Source organism: Eurytemora carolleeae, unplaced genomic scaffold (genome assembly GCF_000591075.1).
Source record: "Eurytemora carolleeae unplaced genomic scaffold, Eaff_2.0 scaffold273, whole genome shotgun sequence".
NCBI classification, from domain to species: domain Eukaryota; kingdom Metazoa; phylum Arthropoda; class Copepoda; order Calanoida; family Temoridae; genus Eurytemora; species Eurytemora carolleeae.
The window spans coordinates 324236-344127 of record NW_019396174.1 but is presented as its reverse complement, the minus strand read 5'-3'; the positions used below and the strand labels follow the sequence as shown (position 1 = coordinate 344127).

The 19892-nt window shown below is 33.9% G+C and overlaps 2 protein-coding genes across 2 annotated transcripts; both read right to left on the bottom strand.

The window, feature by feature from the left end:
• Positions 1–424: 424 nt before the first annotated feature.
• LOC111697191 (unc-112-related protein) lies at positions 425–15101 on the bottom strand. The gene is made up of 23 exons (XM_023467097.1): positions 14966–15101; positions 14005–14068; positions 13776–13864; positions 13407–13487; positions 12875–12983; positions 11930–12048; positions 11299–11371; positions 10105–10182; positions 9124–9241; positions 8444–8511; positions 7195–7240; positions 6887–6952; positions 6201–6325; positions 5576–5638; positions 5018–5117; positions 4518–4548; positions 4185–4431; positions 3300–3347; positions 2870–2916; positions 2299–2362; positions 1658–1778; positions 922–1189; positions 425–578 (listed from the first exon to the last, which is right to left on the bottom strand). The coding sequence occupies exons 1-22, from the start codon at positions 15034–15036 to the stop codon at positions 1098–1100; spliced, it is 1920 nt and encodes a 639-aa protein (XP_023322865.1). The 5' UTR covers positions 15037–15101; the 3' UTR covers positions 425–578; positions 922–1097.
• A 50-nt stretch (positions 15102–15151) lies between these two features.
• Positions 15152–17678, bottom strand: LOC111697190 (chromosome-associated kinesin KIF4). Its single transcript, XM_023467096.1, has 5 exons — positions 17649–17678; positions 17400–17436; positions 16123–16209; positions 15694–15832; positions 15152–15180 (listed from the first exon to the last, which is right to left on the bottom strand). Exons 2-5 carry the CDS (start codon positions 17427–17429, stop codon positions 15152–15154), a joined length of 285 nt encoding a protein of 94 aa, XP_023322864.1. The 5' UTR covers positions 17430–17436; positions 17649–17678.
• Between the last annotated feature and the right edge of the window lie 2214 nt (positions 17679–19892).

Here is a 19892-nt window from a genome sequence, read left to right as displayed (position 1 = left end):
GTAAATATTTCGACAAGCATTATAAGTAATATAACAATATAGTTTAAAGGGAGTGGTCGCTAAAAAGGGAAGAGGGTCTAGGAATTTCACGGACCTCACATGCAGTAGCCAAACCGGGTTCTCTCACGCGCTAATTTTCTTTAAAATTTAATTTTTCCCCAGAGCGCGCGGAGCGAATTTTTTTAAAAAGGTTTTTGGTTGTATTGAGGAAATCAATGATATTTAGGAGGAAATAAATTATTTTTTTGCTAAATGGTATTTAGAAATAAGAATTTATGAAGAAACTTGCTTTTAATGTTCAATTGGTGAGGAGTAATACTTAAAATTATCACCCATGCAGAATCATTTGATAGAAAATTTAATCGATTTCTAATTTGATTGTTCTTCAATCTTCACCCTATCCTCATTCTTAGCGAACACTCTCTTTAATTTACAAAGTAAAAATAAACAGATATAAATCAAATGCTTAGAAATTGCACAAGGTTATATATTAAATGCATGATTCAGGCTTCTTTAAAATTGCACTTTAAAGGCAGTTCACCATTGAGGTTCGAAACATCTAATCTTGTTAATCAGATCTAGTATATTTTATAATCGTGAAATTTTTTTTTATATATGTTCAATTTAATCATTAAAACAACAAAAAATGTAAAATATTAGAAACAAAAGTAAAAATATAGATGTGATGTAAAAGTGAACGAAAAAGTAAACAAATTATAATTTCATAATTTTAAGATTCTTTATTTTGGTTCAAAGAGAGAAGGCACCGGTGTGCACTGTACTGGGCAAAAAAAAAGCTGAAATGAGAGCCAGCTTTGAAGATTCTAGCATTGTACACTGTAGAGTATACAGCTAAGCCTATAAAAAAGCTAAAAAAATTGTCTAAATATAAAAACAAAAGGTTCAAATCCGCTCTGATACATTGTATAAACAAATTATTAAACTTAAAAATAAATGCGCTATAATTATAATAACAGTTAAAAAATATGCGTTAAAAAATATATTGATTCTAGCATTATTATTGTTGCAAGCCTTCGGTCTAAATCTCAGCCTCCCGTTTAAATTCTAGATTTCAGTTTTAATTTGAGATTCTGGTTTTAATTCCAGCCTCCTGTCAGCTTGTGAAATAGTTCAGTGTTTAAGGCTTGATTAGATTCCTTGGATCGCATTGACATAAATATATACCCACCTGAAATAAAGGAAATAAAATGACCTTTAAAACCCCATTATTTACAATATAAGTACAATCCTCCCCCCTAGATGTACATACACTTCTTTGATTTGTACCCTTCCAAGTATAATTTTGTCCTTCTTCTAAAACTAAAAACAGCCCGCCCCGTGACCCGTATAGTTAACCTCATGCCTCACAGTTCCGGCTAATTTTGAAAGACCATGACTTTCTTAATTTGCTAAATCTGCAAAATGCAGGCCAACAGGATGACTAAATGGCCATTGAAACTGTTTAAAATCCCATACTTCATAAAGAGCCTTTATCTCTTACTCCTCTAAAGTGTGCGGTCTAAAACCCCCCCCCCCCCCCCCCCCCCCTTGAAGCTAACATCTAATCTCAGCAATTAAAAAGGTACTGTTGGGTCTAGAGACTTATCAACATAAAACTAGTAAGAAATTCATACAAAAAAATAACAAAAATAATTACCTATAAACTCATGGACTACTTTACAATCTGCAGAGAGACACTGGAATATAATATTATCCTCCCCTGCACCTCCTCCCAGCTGGATCATCATATAGCCTGTCTCCCAGTTCACATTCCAGGCCTAGATATTAAACTTTGCACATTTTTAGGGTTAAAGGAACTGTTTATGAAATTCTTTGAGATTCTCCAGTTGACTTAAACTACAGGAATGAAATGCTACAATGACACAAGGAAAAGAATGCTAAATGAAACAAGAAGTGGAATGCTAAATGGCACAAGAAATTGAATGCTACTTCACAAGGAATGGAGTGCTTCATGACACAAGGAATGAAATGCTTCATGGCACAAGAAATGAAATGCTACATGACACATGGAATGAAATGCTACATGGCACAAGTAATAAATGCTACATGACAAAAGAACTGGAATGCTAAATGGCACAAGATATTGAATGCTACATGAAACAAGGAATGGAGTGCTTCATGACACAAGACATGAAATGCTACATGAAACAAGGAATGGAATGCTACATGACAAAAGAAGTGGAATGCTGCACGGCACAAGGAATGGAGTGTTTCATGACATGAAGAGCTACATCATCTACATCAAGATATGAAGAGCTACATGCAGCTTTTTATTACCTTTATCGTACTGTATCTCCAAGAAGTAAGGTAGTCGCCAGATAAAAGGTTCATCCGACTTATTCTAAAATTATCAGTCAATTATGAAATTTTAAATAATAATAATATTTTATCTTTTTTAAAAAAATGATAATTTCTGGTCACAAATCTTCTGGAAAACGACCTTGGTAAATCTTGAAACAAAGTAGAACAAGAATTTTAATCAGTCAATCTTTTTAGATACCGAATTTCAGGTGGTGTATATTTTCTCGAAAAATAATTTACCCCCCCCACCACCCCCGCCCTTTTAAAAAATATTCTTTCCACAGAAGTTCTGTTTTGCGCGGAGCGGCAAAAAATTTCAAAAGTTTTTTTTTAAGCTGAATTGAGGACAATAATTTAATTGCTGGGTAAAAAGTAAAATTTGCCTTTTGAAATTATTCACCCCCTCCCAAATTATCAAAAATCATTTCCACACCCCTAGAACCGAAGGGTTGTTCTGAAAAATATACACCCCTGTACCTGAATTTAGAGTACGTGAATTGTCAATCTATATGTAATGTTTTTTTTAAGAATTTTACTAAATTTTCACCTGTTAAAAGATATTCCTAACAACTCTTCTCTACGTTCCCCGTGGAACTAAATAAAAAAGATTAATATAATTTCCAATTTCCAATTTATAATTTCTTGCTGAACAATTGTTATTTTTATTGGCAAACACTCCATAATTCATTGTTTGCGCAAACCAAAATATAATTTTCTGAACTAAAAAAATTAACTTCTTTCTGAAAAAAATGAAAAAAAGAAAACACGAAAAAATACTTAAAGTGTAATTTCATGGTCCCCATATGTGTTAAAAATTATTTTACTGATCATATGCACTTTTCAGTGTGTACTGTGTACCCCTCTAAATATTCAAAGACGCTCCGCTAATTATTCACCATTTTTTTATTTCTCTTCAAATGTATATACAAAGTTGTTTAACTAATCAATTAGTTTAATAAAGATAACAATTGTATTACTTTAACAACAAAGAGAGAAACTCCATACTCGGGCAAGGACTGCCAGGCCTGAAAATAGAAAAATAAATGAAAACATTCTCTGAAATTGTAAAACTAGAAGCTGGCTTATTTCATCTTCAAACTAGACTGATTGAAAAGACACTACAACTGTCCGACAGAAATACTTTAATCTGAGATGGAATTTAAAGAATTTGAGCCGCGGTTTAAATCTGCCAAAACCCGGTTTAAATTAAACACCGGCTTAAATCTTGACACATTTGATACAATTTGAAGTGGAACCAACCATATTTAAACCGCGGCTTAAATTTAAACCGCCGTTCAAATTCTTTAAATTCGGACACTGGCCTCTTAAAGGGAAGGTTGACAAAATTTCAAACGATTCAACAGTTTGGAGCACTACATCAATGATTCAAAACAGTACATTAAAAAGACCATTATCTTATTAATAATGTGGAAGATATCTGTTAAAAATTCTGTTTTCTTTCATTGTCTTAGCAAGATACTTTTCAGAGAATTTTTTCAGGCCATTTAAAAATTGTAAGCGTAATTTCAAGTGACTCTCTATTCAAAGATGGCAATGCCAGATTCACAATGGTTCCCTTAAAAGCTTTGTCTGATTAAATTAGATAAATTAGACCTCCGTCCTCCATGTTAAAAATTGGAAAAATTGATTATATTTACTTGTGGTTTCTCTACAAAGTGTCTCAGTTTGTAACACTTTTTAACCTATAAAAGACCATATCTTGCACATTATTGATCTGAAAAAGGTTTCAAGAGTACTGTTGTGAAACGGGCATTGCCATCTTTTCATCGAGGACCACTTGAAAACAATCTTAACGTGTCTCTAAAAAATTAATTTTATTCTAAACAATTGTTATAATTTACCTTAATGAAGTTCATCTTGGACTCAATGAGGTTGAGATCCTTGACATTAGAGTGCGCTTCTAGAATTCTTGATCGACATTTATTTTTGCCGCGCTTCTTTATAAACCTTCTCGCAACATAGTCCTCAACATCGATATCTATAAACAAAATAATATTTATTTTTGCTGCGCTTCTTTTAAACCTTCTCGCAACATAGTCCTCAACATCGATATCTATAAACAAAATAATATTTATTTTTGCCTCGCTTCTTTATAAACCTTCTCGCAACATAGTCCTCAACATCGATATCTATAAACAAAATAATATTTATTTTTGCCTCGCTTTTTTATGAACCTCCTCGCAACATAGTTCTCAACATCGATATCTATAAACAAAATAATAATTGGCTTGTATGTTGGATTAATTGTTACATATGTATAGAGTCCATAACTTCTGTGTATTAGGCCCATAACTTCTATTCAAATTCTTCAATAAAAAAGGGAAACTTGTTAAATGTAATCTTTAAATAAAAATATATACAGTAAAAGAAAAGTTTGTAGATATGTCAGCAAAAATATGTTAAGATTTGATAGAAATAACTATGAAGTTGATAGCCTACCTAGTGTGTTGGGATTGATAGCTGGAACATGTGCAGGACGTTGCATTTGATAGAAATAAATATCAAGTTGATAGCCTACCTAGTGTGTAGGGATTGATAGCTGGAACATGTGCAGGATTTGCATTTGATAGAAATAACTATCAAATTGATAGCCTACCTAGAGTGCTGGGATTGATAGCTGGAACATGTGCAGGATGTTGCATTGATAGAAATAACTATCAAGTTGGTAGCCTACCTAGTTTGTTTCGATTGATAGCTGGAAGATGTGCATGATGTTGCATTTGATAGAAATAACTATCAAGTTGGTAGCCTACCTCGTGTTTTGGGATGGATAGCTGGAACATATGAAGGATTTGCATTAAATAAAAATAAATATCCAATTGATAGCCTACCTAATGTGTTGGGATTGATAGCTGGAACATGTGCAGGATGTTGCATTGTTAGAAATAACTATCAAGTTGGTAGCTTACCTAGTGTGTTTGGATTGATAGCAGGAAGATGAGCAGGATGTNTTAGGGGTCATTGGGAGTATATATTTAAAAAATGGGCTATTTATGTCCAACGAGGCCGGAGATAAAAAATCGGAGCCGACGGAGGTCACTTTTCAGAGGTTCCAAGACTCCGGAAAGAGATATCGACAATCTGACTTCATATCCTGCTCCTAACAAATTATATGAGTCTACGTTCAAAAATAGAACCGGCTGCTATTAATATTGAAAGAGATATTACAAAATGTCTTACTTGACACGGGTTCTTTAATTTGAAAATCACAAAATGAATAAAAATTAAAAACCTGATCATATGATGCATCCGCTAAAGTTTTTCCTTTAGCTCCTACTCGACATGCTCCCATCCACTTCAAAATTAAATATTTTTGTCTTCGTCCAAATTAATGTATTAAGTACATATTAGCCTCGAAACCATGAATTAATGTATTAAGTAAATATTAGCCTCGAAACCATGAATTAATGTATTAAGTACATATTAGCTTCGAAACCATGAATTAATGTATTAGGTACATGTTAGCTTCGAAACCCTGAATTAATGCATTAAGTACATATTAGATTTAAAATATGATAACTAAGATTTCCAAGAAAATATGAAGACTGGAGGGGGTTATGAATTTTCCATAGCTTAGGGAAAAAAATTTAAGCGGTGCAAAAAAAAACACAAGGGTAAACAAATTTGTGATGATGGATGAGACAGAGGGAGGTTGAAAGATTTCGCGGTTGTCATGATGAGAGGCTTTGCACCGTGCAGTGTCGGTTGCAGCATTTGAAGTGTCTCTCTTGGCAACCTGGCACTACTAGCATTTGAACCCACCATACAGAAGCCTCTAACTTCCTGGGACTGGGAGAAATCAAAGAACCAGAACCAAAATGAAACCAAAACAAAGGGGGGGGGGGAGTAATCCTTACCTGGGCATACTGAGACTCATTCTCACACCGGAGCCAGAGATCACTCATCCCGTCCGTACTTGGAACTGACAGCTTTATTCCGTATCTACACTGCTGTATATTCACGTCAGGGACTACCTCACATCCTGGAGTACAATCAATCAATCAATCAATCAATCAATCAATGAATAGATCAATGAATCAATCAATCAATGAATAGATCAATGAATTTATTAATCAATCAATAGATCAATGAATCAATAAATCAATCAATGAATTAATTAATAAATCAATGAATCAATTAATCAATCAATGAATAATTAATCAATTAATCAATGAATCGATTAAATCATCAACAAATGAATACATTAATTGAGCTATGAATGAATGACTGAATCAATGGTGAAGGAATAAATCATAAAAGGATGAAAGTAAGGATGAATTATTGAATAAATGTTCAATCTATTAATCAATCAATGAAACAGTCATTCTTTCATTCAATTAATTAATTTAAAATCAATCTATCAATTTAATAATAGAATAATCATTTACTCACATTCACAATATTCATTTCAACTGGTCAAAGTAATTTTCTAACAATATCAGTTCATCAAATAAAATAAAAACCAAATAAAATCTATAAAACTTACTGCATGTCTCTAGAAAAAATCATATGAAAGAAGATCGATCAATTATCGAATAGTCACCTTTAAGATGAACTGAGATGGATGGTTCCTGTCCATAATCCTGATAATCTTGAATATTCTTCCAACCTATATTCAGGTATCCATTATAGGGATGTAATTCAAGAAATCCTCCATTTATAAAGTTGTCCAATTCACAACGGTGGCCTTAACCGCGTTGTCTAATCAAGAATGAGATTGAGATAGTCATACTTCTCATTATAAATCAGATGAAGGTTTAATATGGTTCTTTTGTGAATCGGGTGGAGTGTCGCATGAACTTCAAGTTATTAAATTCAGCAAAGATATCTTATTTATCGTTAACCTTTTACCTTGAATCTGACAATCTCTGCACACAAAGTAACATGTTTTTAATCCCTGGTAAACATTATCATCAAATTAATGAAGAAGAAAACATTTCATAACAAACAAACAATTAAAATAAAACAGAATTTTTCAATTTTAAAGTTGTTTTAAAAAATTTATGAAAGTTTAATGATCTCTCATTGGTCTAATTTGAAGTTCTTTATTTCTCATTGGTCCAATTTGAAGCTCACTATTTCTCATTGGTCGAATTAAAAGTTTATTAATCTCTAATTGTTCCAATTTTACAACTATCAAAGATGAGACTCATTACAAAGGAGTAAAACTCAGGGACGTACGAGGGGGGGCCGCGCCCCCCAGCCCCCCCCTCTACGCGTGCCCCCTGAGAGGCTGAGGGGGGGCACCCATGGGAGAGGCTCTTTTATTATTACATCTGCTTGCATTTCCCTTCCTCAGGTCAGGCATAGTGGTGTACCTAGGGGGGCAGTAGTCCTCTTACCCCCCTGGGAGTTCCAAAAATAAAAATTAAAAGGAAACTAGGTTTAGAAAGTAACACCTGACAATGACAAAGACTAAGGATTTGTCTAAATTAACTGTTAATACAAGGAGAGAAAAGTTTTAGCCTTCTAAAGAGAATACTTCATTACACAAGATGTACTATGGCGGAGAGCAGACTTAACGATCTTGCACTTATAGCTTTACACCCTATAAGGCTGTTTGAGCTCTCTACTGAAAAAAGTCATTGAAATGTTTGTGCAAGCAAATCCCAGAAAATTGTAGCTTAAAAGATTTGGTGAATGGTGAATATGTAGATTGAGTAAATTCTATCTAAAAACTTTCAGAAGAAATTTCGTTTATTAGTAAAAATATAATTTTTAATGATGCTGTGATTATTGATTTAGTTAGCTGTGATGGAGTTAAGTGATAAAAAAGTTAGTTTTTCAAGCAAAGGAATAATTTTTAGACTCTAAGGTTAGTAAGTTAGTAACACCCAAAAATGTAGTCTTTTTAGTGTATTTTTATGGTGAACAAAACAAGTTCAGGTGGGAGGGGGGGCATAATTTTTTTGCGAGCTTACGCGCGCAAATTGTGCCCCCTCCTAAACAAAAGCCCTCGTACGCCCCTGGTGAAACTCCTACATTTTATCTAAAATTTACTAGCTTCAGACATATCCATTTATTTAGAATAATAAAATAAAAATAAAATAGCATTCCGAGTTTCTATGATACAATATTTAATGTTAAGTTGATGAAATGCCTTGAGTGTAAATCTTCTTGGTTTAATATATTTAAGAAATCCTGCCAACTGAGGAACTGAAGTTACATCTACAAATATTAAATATCAAACGAAAGGTATCGAAGACACTATCCACATTATTTCAAAGAGTTTCATTCCGGAAAATAAACATTTAAACCAGTGCTTAGGATCCATTTAATTTTAATGTGGATCCAGATCCGGATCCTGGATCCGCACTGGAAAAACATGGATCCGGACCCAGAACAAGGTCACGAACATTTCTTTAAGATTTACTGAATTTTTTGAATTGAACAAAGCAGAATTGTCAAATTATTTTTTGCGATTATTTTTATACTAAAACTTGATGAAAAATTCAGATATCAAAATTGATATCTTGATATTTTGCCCCTTGGATCCGGATCCAAGAAGCCAAAATCTTGTGGATCCAACGGATCCAGATTGTAAGGACTGATTTAAAAATCTATCGGAGACAATTTTCTTTGTGTAAATCTTTTCCCGTGTCATCTGTTTAATGGATTATTGCAATATTTTTGTGACCTTCTTCTTGGTTTTAATAATAGTGCCTTAAAATCCAAAATTCACGTTAAAAGAGAAAAAAATCATTATAATTCTTTAATTTTGAGATAGAAAAACTAGAATATCTTATCATTTTAGATCTTACAACCGCCATCAACTGTTACCTGTATGATCACTAGGCTGACAACCTCCGTCAAGAGAGATCTGAAGTTCATTAAGAGCAGATTCTACATCATCCTCATCCTCCTCTGTAGGCTGGGGGACATTCACCTGTAATCCAACCTAAACAAGGGGTTTCAAACTACTTTAAAGGTTCGTTAACGTAATTTTAAATAAATTAATATGAATCAATCTGTCAATCAATCATACTTTTAGGGACGCCCTATGAGCACAACACAATCCCAACATGACTTTACTAAGCTGAGATTGAAATAAGGGTTTACAATTGCAAATGAAGCTATTAAGTCCTTTTAATAACATTCTGCTAATAGTAATCTATTTATTTTTCAAATTTTGGCTGTACTAGGAGAAAGGGTAAAAGGTTAGGGTAAATAATAGGAGAAAGGGCGAAAGGATCGGAAAAAGGATGAATAAATAGGTAAAGGATGAAAGGATTGATTCATAGGAGAAAAAGCAAAAGAATGGGTAAAAAATGAAAAAATATGAGAAAGAGTGAAATGATAAATAAATATGAGAAAGGGTGAAATGATGAATAAATAGGAGAAAGGGTGAAATGATGAATAAATAGGAGAAACGTGAAATGATAAATAAATAGGAGAAAGTGTGAAATAATGAATAAATATGAGAAAGGGTGAAATTATGAATAAATAGGAGAAAGGGTGAAATGATGAATAAATAGGAGAAAGGGTGAAATGATAAATAAATAGGAGAAAGGGTGAAATAATGAATAAATATGAGAAAGGGTGAAATAATGAATAAATATGAGAAAGGATGAAATAATGAATAAATAGAAGAAAGGGGGAAAGGATGGGATGAAGGATGAATATATATGAGAAAAGGCAAAAGGATGGGAGAAAAGATGAATAAAGTGTAAATGTTTGGGATAAATGATGAATAAATAGGAGAAAGCGTGAAAGGATAAATAAATAGGAAAAAGGATAAAATTAACAAATAATTGACTGAACCTGAAGTTGAAGAGCTGAAAACAAATACTGTTCCTCTTCTGTACAGTCAATCTCTTCGTTCAATATTTGCCATTTTGCCTAGAAAGTAGAGCTTAGAGAATAGATAGAAGAGATTATATTGTAGAAAATTGAGATTTAAAAGCAAGTAGATTTAGGAGAGAGTAGAGATTTAAGAGAATGAATATATTGCAGGCAATAGAAGTTGAAAAAATTTATGAGATTCCAAAAGTAGGGAGTAGAGATTTAGAGATTACAGAGAGTAGAAAGTAGAGAGTAAAGAGTAGAGATTTATGAGATTTAAGAGATTCCAGAGAAAAAAGAGAATAAAGAGAAGATATTTAAGAGATTCAAGAGATTCCAGAGAATGGAGAGTAGAGGTTTAAGAGATTTATGAGATTCCAGAGAGTAGAGATTCAACAGATTAAAACCTTTCCCTGCTGGGTTACTTAAGAACCAGGATACGCAGTGGGGAGGGGAGGTCAATTTGACCACCCCCCCAATGTCAGGTTTGATGTTCAAATATGACAAATTATAAGTTGGAAGGGTTTTATGCTCTACTTTTAGAATCTGCAAATCTGATTTTTTCTGCAAGATCGAGTTATTTGCTGCAAATGTTTGCCAAAAAAATGTCCAAAAGATGATAAAATATACATATTTGAAATGCCCTTGACCATGCCATTTCAAATATGCAAAATAATGAGCAAAACTTTAAATAACCTACTGTGTAATTAGGAAAAACTCAAATGTGCAAATTTCTTTCGACGGGTGGTATGCAAATAATTTAGAAAATTTCTTTGAAAAACTTGTGCAGTCCGTTTCCTTATGTTATAAGCTTTCAAAAAAGCAAAAAAAAATATCAAAATCTAACAGCTGAAAGTGGGTCAAAACAAAGATTTAGTTTGTTATAGGAAAAAGTAGTCATTCAGGCAGTATGCATGAGGACTCAGGCAGTTGGTGTAAAGCCCGGTTTTAGATCTAAAGGGAGGGCTATTGGTATTTAGGAAAGGTCAAAAAATTTCAACAGACTCAGACTAATACTTTTTGAGTTATGTAAAACTACAGGGGGGTGGGGAAATTGACCCCTCCCCCAGCAGGAATAGAGTTAAGAGGTTCCAAAGAGCAGAGAGCAGAAAGTAGAGATATTAGAAAAATCATTTTTTTAACAATGGAAAAATTGTCTATGAATTATTTTACCTGTTCATAAATCAGATTTATTCTTACTGGGTCTTCTTTGGGGTTCAAATCATAGAATGAGTAGTACTTATATCTGAACAAAAAAATAGTAATTTGTCTATTTTATATTTTTGTTATATAATATCTAAATAATTTCGCTTTGTAATACATTAAATCTTTTTGCAATTACTTCTTTTTCATTCTTATAACATATCACAAGCAACATGAGCATAAGAAAGGCAAGGGGAACACAAGAGCAAAGATAAGCAAAAAAAAGAGTATAAAAAGGACAAACAAAGATCGAGCAAAAGCAGTCTGCGAATACCAGACACAACGAAACTAAGTAATACAACGACGACATTTTATACATTAGTTTTCTGGATGCTGTATTACAGTTTTGACTTTAAAACTCACAAAATTCAGGGGATAAAAAAGGAAAATAGCATCTTCTTCCAGATTATATCTCTTGTACCCATAAAACTGTTGAATACTGAAGTCAAAACATGTATGGACCCATCTTAATTAATAACTTGATTTCAAGCTACTGATCAAATTATTTGCTTTATTACAACCCTAAATGCCCTGCTTAAATGTCGTCTTCCTATTCCACAGTTTTATGGGTCCCTCTGTAGTGTGTTTATCCACCGCTAACCTGAGTAGAAGTGTATCGAACTCCGCTACCCCCTGTTCCATTATACTAAGACTAGAATCCAACCATCCAACATTCATCCTTGCTCGCTCTACAAGGGTCTTGGGTTTAACAATGGTCTCCTGAAAAACAGTGGTTTAAGAAGGGAATACCAACCAATCAATCAATCAATACAATACATCAATCAATGTTTTAAAAGGGATCCATATAAATCAATCAATCCAACACATCAATCAATCAATGTTTTTAAAGGGATCCATATAAATCAATCAATCCAACACATCAATCAATCAATGTCCATATAAATCAATCAATCCAACACATCAATCAATCAATGTTTTAGAAGGGATCCATATAAATCAATCAATCCAACAATCAGTCAATCAGCTAATCACTATCTTCAATGGATTTTCCTATTGTTAACTACGACCAAACAAATTAAATGTTTCGAGTCCATGATACAATGGATAGGTTTTGAAGTTTTCTGGACCAAACGCTGCGGCTACATTAGAAGACTTATCACTGCACTTTAAACACAATGAACATGAGGGAAAGTGTGATTAGGGTAACGAAGATTTTAGAAAGTGGTCACTTTGGTATCTGTCTAAAAAATTGTCTTCTTGTCTGTGTCTTACATTTATAAGCGGAACCATAATGAGATTGTTTTATTAGTACTATTTACAATATTTCTTAAAAGCTTTAAAGAGAAAGTGCCAGCGTAATCTTTACTATAAAGCTCTTCGCTCATATACAACATCCATATGTTAACTGCGGCTGGCCAACGGCTGGACCAAATTGGCTGACGTTTTTTGAGGTAACCATGGGTACCCTTGGGGTATGGAAACTGAAATTTTTTTCTTCTCAAAATTCGATTTTTCTCTTTAATGTTTTTTTTTTTAAATTCAACGAGCAACTCCGGGCACTTCAGCTAGCATCTTATAAACTGACCTTTGCTTCGTCTGTAGGTGGTGGAGACATTGCTAAACTGAGACAGCTTCCGGATCTGTTATTTAGTTTAGGGGTTCCTATACTCAGAGTTGATCTGTTACTTATTTTCCTAAAATATAAAAAATCTAAACTATGACAGATTCAATATCTGTTATTCAGTTTAGAGGGTTCCTATACTCAGAGTTTATCTGTTACTTATTTTCCTAAAATATAAAAAATCTAAACTATGACAGATTCAATATCTGTTATTCAGTTTAGAGGGTTCCTATACTCAGAGTTTATCTGTAACTTATTTTCCTAAAATATAAAAAATCTAAACAATGACAGATTCAATATTTAGTTTAGGGGGTTCCTAAATTATAATACTGCTTGTTATCGAGGATTTTCTAAATGGAATCGAACATTTCTTGTCATAAAAGTTATCAAGCTGCTATCTAGGTTATCCCTACCCATTCCCATTTGTGAATCATTTATGGCACTGTTAAAAAAAAATGTCCCTCAAAAAAGCATCTTTTAAGTTTGTACATTATACCTATGCATTGGTGATGCACTTGTACTTTTTCTCCTCAGGGTCTCAGAGTTAGAGATAAATGTGTTGGTATCTTGTCTTGGACTGATTATATCATTTAATTATTTATTCATATTGGGACAAACTCAAACTCAAACTCAAACTCAAACATTTCAAACGTCAAACTTCAAAAATTAAAACTTCAATAATCTTGAAACTTGAAACTTCAACTCAATTTTAAACTTCAAACGTCAAACGTCAAAAGTCAAACGTCAAACATCAAACGTCAAACGTGAAACATCAAACGTGAAATGTCAAACGTCAAACCAAATTTCAATCTTAAATCTTCATTCTTCAAAGTTCAAACATAAAACTTAAAAGGTAAATGATTTCCTCATGGTTGCAACGGTGATTCTTCGTGTCTTAATCTCTTCCTTCTTCAGAGTTCCGTAATTGTACTTTAAATGGTCAGATTCTACACCCTGGAACAAAGAGTTTAAAATTAAAAAAATATTTTAAACATTCCAAGGTCAGAACTTTCTCAATCTTTCATTGATATGGTATGTGTGCAGTTTTTGAAGGGATTGCTATTAAAAAAGTTGATTTTTATACATTAAATAACCTTAATAAATGAAAGCTCCTCTGGATGTCTGATCTCCAATTCTCTGCACAGGGTTACCATTGCACTAAATATATATATATATATTTCAGTTTTTAACTTCACATTTTTTTTATTAAAAAAGAATTATACTAAACATAATGTTTAACGTCTATCATGACGATCCTCAGTAGTCAAAATTCTTTGAACAACTCTTGTTACATATAGTTTTATAAGGCTTTTAAGGCTTTTAAGGCGCTTCAGGTGCTAGCCCCCTTTACTATTAACAAGTTAAGCTTTGAACGATGGCTGATTCCAGTTTTTATCGTTCTCAAATTTTCATGGATTTTTTAACTTCAACAAGTCATAAACCTTTCCTGAGCCGGCGATTTAAAAAAATCATGAAAATACGACTCAGGTCTAAGCTATCATTGGGCCTTAATTACGACTTGAGCTTTTGGATTAAGTTGCATCTAATTTTCCACAAAGCTGAGTTCATAATTCCGGTTTAATATTGTATTTGGCGGATTTTCATGGTTTAATTGGCGCATTATCGCATTTTCGAGCATAAGATCTCGAATTGTCAATTACATAACACAAGCTGTCGTCAGTGTTGGGTCTTAGATAGAGTTTTAAAGCTGGGCTTAAGGAATTACGACCCGAGCCGAAACTTTTAAATCGTGGGCTCTGGGGTTCCTCAAAAATGTTTGGCTCGGTTGGTTCAGCCGTTTTTACGTTTATTGGATACATGCAAACAAACAAACACCAAAGTTAACATATAGATACACTAGCTTGGGAAGTGGGAACCCACCTTTGCCTGGAAATAAACTTTCTCTGCTACAGTCAACCCACACAATATGGAATTTAAAAACAACAATCTCGTGGTTTAACCGATTTCCTCAATCAAAACTCAGATTTTACTATAAATGTAATTCTTATCGACACATATTTACTGAAAGAAAAGTAATACAAAAATAAAACTTACGTAAAACTTTTAGCTGAGAAGTCCACTCTACAGTCAGTATAACGTAGATCCGGTAATTGTACTCGTAACATCTTGTGCAGGCATGGGGTTTATCTTGGGCACGGGGTTTATCTTGGCGGAGGGGGGGATAGATAAAACTCCTAAGAATGCGCGAATACCGGATAATATTTCTTTAATTCTCTCTCTCTATGACAGCTTGTCATGACAGCTTGTTTCTATAGATAGTTTGATTTTAATTTGATACGAATGTTAATGATTTATATTATGACTGTGAGACTGGTTGGATTTTTGATACGAATGTTGATTTTAATTTGATACGAATGTTAATGATTGATATTATGACTGTGAGACTGGTTGGATTTTTGATACGAATGTTGATTTTAATTTGATACGAATGTTCATGATTGATATTATGACTGTGAGACTGGTTGGATTTAGATTAATTCCCGATCTTTGAGGGAGACGCGAGATTTTTAGTGAGAAAAATATGCAACCCGATCCAAAATGTTTAATAACAGGTGGTTTTGAGTAGCCTGGTTTTATTTTTTCTTGAAAAATTGGACAAACTAAATAATTTTTATTGGAAAATAAATGAAGTTGCGGATGACAATTTTCAAATACGGTGAAGTATTTTTTGAGGGTTATACGCATTAAAAAGTTTAAGCATTTTTTCGTAAAGTTTTTTCGCGGTGTAGGGAAACTAAAAAATGTTATATTATACTCCATACTTCGAACTCTCTCATTTATACCTTTAAAAAGGTTTTCAAGGATAGGTCTAATCGCCTCCTGGTAAACATGTTCTTGTTCAGATTCATCTCCGTAGGCGTAGTCATATGTGAAGCACTTGTTCGTGTTAAGAATATGAACCTAAACAAATTATTTTAAAGATTTAACAAAAATAGAATTGTCGAGGATGAAAGTCCCCGAAAGAGGATTATAAAATCAGAAGTGTCGGATTCCGGAACCAACGAAGACCTATTCATATGTTCCTTTTTACATTCGAATTTGATTATGTATTTCTATTAGAAGCAAAAAATGTAATTTTAAATTTAAAAAGGATTTTGTATCCCTTTAACATTTTTAAATGATTTGTATCGTATAATATAAACAGTGGCAAACATAATTTACAAGATTTTTATGAGATTCTAATCTTTTACCTGAGGTTCGTTTTCAACTTTCTCCAGAGCTACCTGACAACCCTCCCTCGTCTCTTTGCTCACCAGGGGGCGGATCCGGAGAGCAACCTTTATCAAGAATAACAATTGTGAATTGCAAGGAAACCCAGCTAGACACTCCAATATCTTTGTTTTTTACAGATTTGGGAAAGGATGTTTAACAAAATAGTTTGAGCGGCAGAAAATTATTTTAATTTCCTCTTTAACACTGCAATATAATTAGATAAACAGGTATAAATGGGTTATTTCAGAATGGAAACTAACAAAATGTTGTAAGCGTGAAAATTTCCATGAGAACCCTTTTTGGACCCCCCTCCCCCTTTCAATTTGGGACATATAGCTCATAAGTTTCACACGGACAAAGTCCTAGCCGAGGCGCTCGGCCCACTAGCCTGTCCCAGCCGCAGCCCAAAAATTCTCTTGACCTAACCTAACCTATCCTAACCTATCCTAACCCTGGTATAATGAAAAAAAAGATAAAATGACTTAAGAGGAAAAATAGTTGCGTAATTTCCAAGTGAACGATTTTCGGACACCCCCCGCCTCACCTATCAATTTTGTACATGTATCTCATATGTAACACATGGAAATAGTAAGTCATGTGGCCACAGCGCTCGGCCCCCTAGCCTGGCCTAGCCGCAGCGCTCGGCCCAGAAACTGTCTTGACCTTACCTGACCCTTCACTAATTTAGGACAGACCAAGAGTGGAATGTCATGTACAAAATTGATAGGGTGGGCGGGAAGGGTCCAAATATACTTTTTCTAGGACAGACCCTTAATCATGTAATATGAGCAAGAAGTGTACTTCTGAAATATATATGTCCTTCCGAAGTTTTCTTATGCTATACACCTATGGGTCATTCTTTATCAAGTCGGTCATTCTTTATCAAGTCAGCCACACCATAGAAATTAATACCTGTGGGTCTGTCCTAGTGAACGATTTTTGAACTCCCCCCCCCCCTCCTATCAATTTTGTACATGACCAAATTAGTATTTATTTATCATTATTGAGGATTAGGTTAGGTTAAGACACTTTCTGGGCCGAGCGCTGCGGCTAGGACAGGCTTGGGGGCCGAGCGCTGCGGCCACGGGTTAGGTTAAATTGAGACACTTTCTGTAAGATCCATGTACAAAATGTCCAAAAATTGTATACTAGGACAGACCCAATATACCTGTACCCTTTGACTTAAGAACATAGTATTTTGTTTAATTTCCATAACTCGAAATTTATTTTCAGGAGCTGTATGAAAAAAAATCACCTTAACCGGTATAACTTGGCCCTCCTCCATTCTAAGTCTAAAAAGTATATATATTACAAAAATTGAGATTTAGAAAACTACATCTAGTGCATTAAGAAAATAACGTTAACAGTCCCTTTTAGTTCGATGAGATCATTTACGACTGGTATAGGTTTAATAGCACAAATCGTATCTCATATTTCTTTCCTTCAGCCTGGTTTGGATCATAATCAAACCATTAACACTAATTAATCAAACAAACACTCTCACGTTCTTAAATCGATTTGTGGGTCGAGACGATACCGAATTCTAATTTAGTTTTGGCGGTTTAACGAATATTTGTTAATTTGCCGCGTAGATTTACACAAACAGGTTGTTGGTTCTCTTTTCAGAGTCGTCTTTACTCTTTTCCAACAAGTAATAACGGACTAACGTTAGGGGTCTTTAGGGGAGGCGTCGTTCCTAACTTGGCGGAGGGGGGGATAGATAAAACTCCTAAGAATGCGCGAATACCGGATAATATTTCTTTAATTCTCTCTCTCTATGACAGCTTGCCATGACAGCTTGTTTCTATAGATAGTTTGATNACATTCGTATCAAAAATCCAACCAGTCTCACAGTCATAATATCAATCACTAACATTCGTATCAAATTAAAATCAACCTTATTGTATCAGATTCATAATAACCATCCTTAACCCGTACTATCTATAGAAACAAGCTGTCATGGCAAGCTGTCATAGAGAGAGAGAATTAAAGAAATATTATCCGGTATCGCGCATTCTTAGGAGTTTTATCTATCCCCCCCTCCGCCAAGTTAGGAACGACGCCTTTAGGGGAGGGGGTGGAATTGGAAACCATGTTTGAACTAGCTGGTATGATTAAATGAACCAAAAACAATCACACATTTTTTTATTCCGGCCTGTAAACTACATTTCAGTTAGACGCAAAAATTCATTTTAATTTTTTTTTTACTCTTTTATGTTAATTTTAAATATTTTTTTGTTCATTATACTATTTTTATGTTTTCGATTATTTCATATGAACTATTTTTTTGTTTCTTTGAACTATTTATATGTTAATTTGAACTATTCTTAATTGTTCATTTGAACTATGTTTTTGTTCATTTGCACTATTTTAATTGGTCATTTGTTATTGTTCAAATTAACAAAAAATAGTTCAAATGAACAAACTTAGCTTTTTTAATCTATAACTTGATTCTAAAAGTCGTCTTTCTACTTCAGAGTTTTCTGGTTATGACTGAAGTTACATATCAAACCACCTCTCTTTAGCTTGACCATGGCGTACAAGTTTAAATTGGTTGAACCGACGGTGCGTGGTTCAACCACTTTTCTTTATTCATTAAATACATAGGATGTTTCTTGTAGGTTGAAGATCTTGGGATCCAAAGACTTTGCTAATTACTAATTAGCAAAGTCTTTGTTGGGATCAGTTATAAGAACCAGAGCGTACACAGAGACTATGGTAGCTTAGCCCCCAGGATCAGTTAAATCTGCAGTGGTTTCCAGGTTTTTTTTGAGCCCCAACGGGCGCTGAGCACCTCCCCCCCCCCTAGAAAAAAAATTTCTAAGCCCCTCCCCCCTGGGCAAATTCCTGAGTGGGAGGGGACCGTTATTCAATTTGCAAATTCATTTTCTAGCTGTGACGTACTTAACTACATTGAAAAAGCTTCGCCTTTCCAATTTATTAATTAAAACGTAACTTCCTATATGCGTTGCTTACAACTTGCATTGTAATGTCATTGTATGAAGTATAAAATGAATCTTGACGTTGGACTTTTAAATTTGAGAAGATTAACTCTTTTATAATTCTCGTGACTTACAAAGATTAAGATTATATTTTATTTCATTTGTGAAGGATATGACAGGATCAGGTGGAGGATTGTTTAAGACGACCGGAAGGTCAGGTGGAAGATTGTTTAGGACGACAGGAAGGTCAGACGGAGAGTTGTTAAGGATGTCAGGATCAGGTGGAGTCGGTGGAGGATTGTTTAGGACAACAGGAAGGTCAGGTGGAGGATTGTTTAGGATCCCAGGAAGGTCGGGTGGAGGATTGTTTAGGATGACAGGATCAGGTGGAGGATTGTTTAGGATCCAACAGGAAGGTTGTTTAATTTTATGGTTAATTGGATTTTAGAACCAGATATTTCAATCTGTTTGCTAATCAGAGGACATTTTCTCTCTAAAGTTAAACACTGTTATTCTCTGCAGCTTGAACAGGTGTACAGGCTGAACAAGATGTAGAAAAGCAAATACATTGCTCAGATATCCACATATTAAAGAATACATATATAGAGTATGTGATACAGAAGAGTAAATACAGTTATATATGTAAAGTAATCTCAAATAAAGAGTTTACAGATCACTGGAGAACAAGTTTTTATTTGATGACTCCAATTCTTTCAGGAACTTCCAGTGATGAGAAATACTGAACTGCAGATCTAGATTGAAATGAACAGGGATATGTTTAATGTTGATTTTATTTACTATTTGTT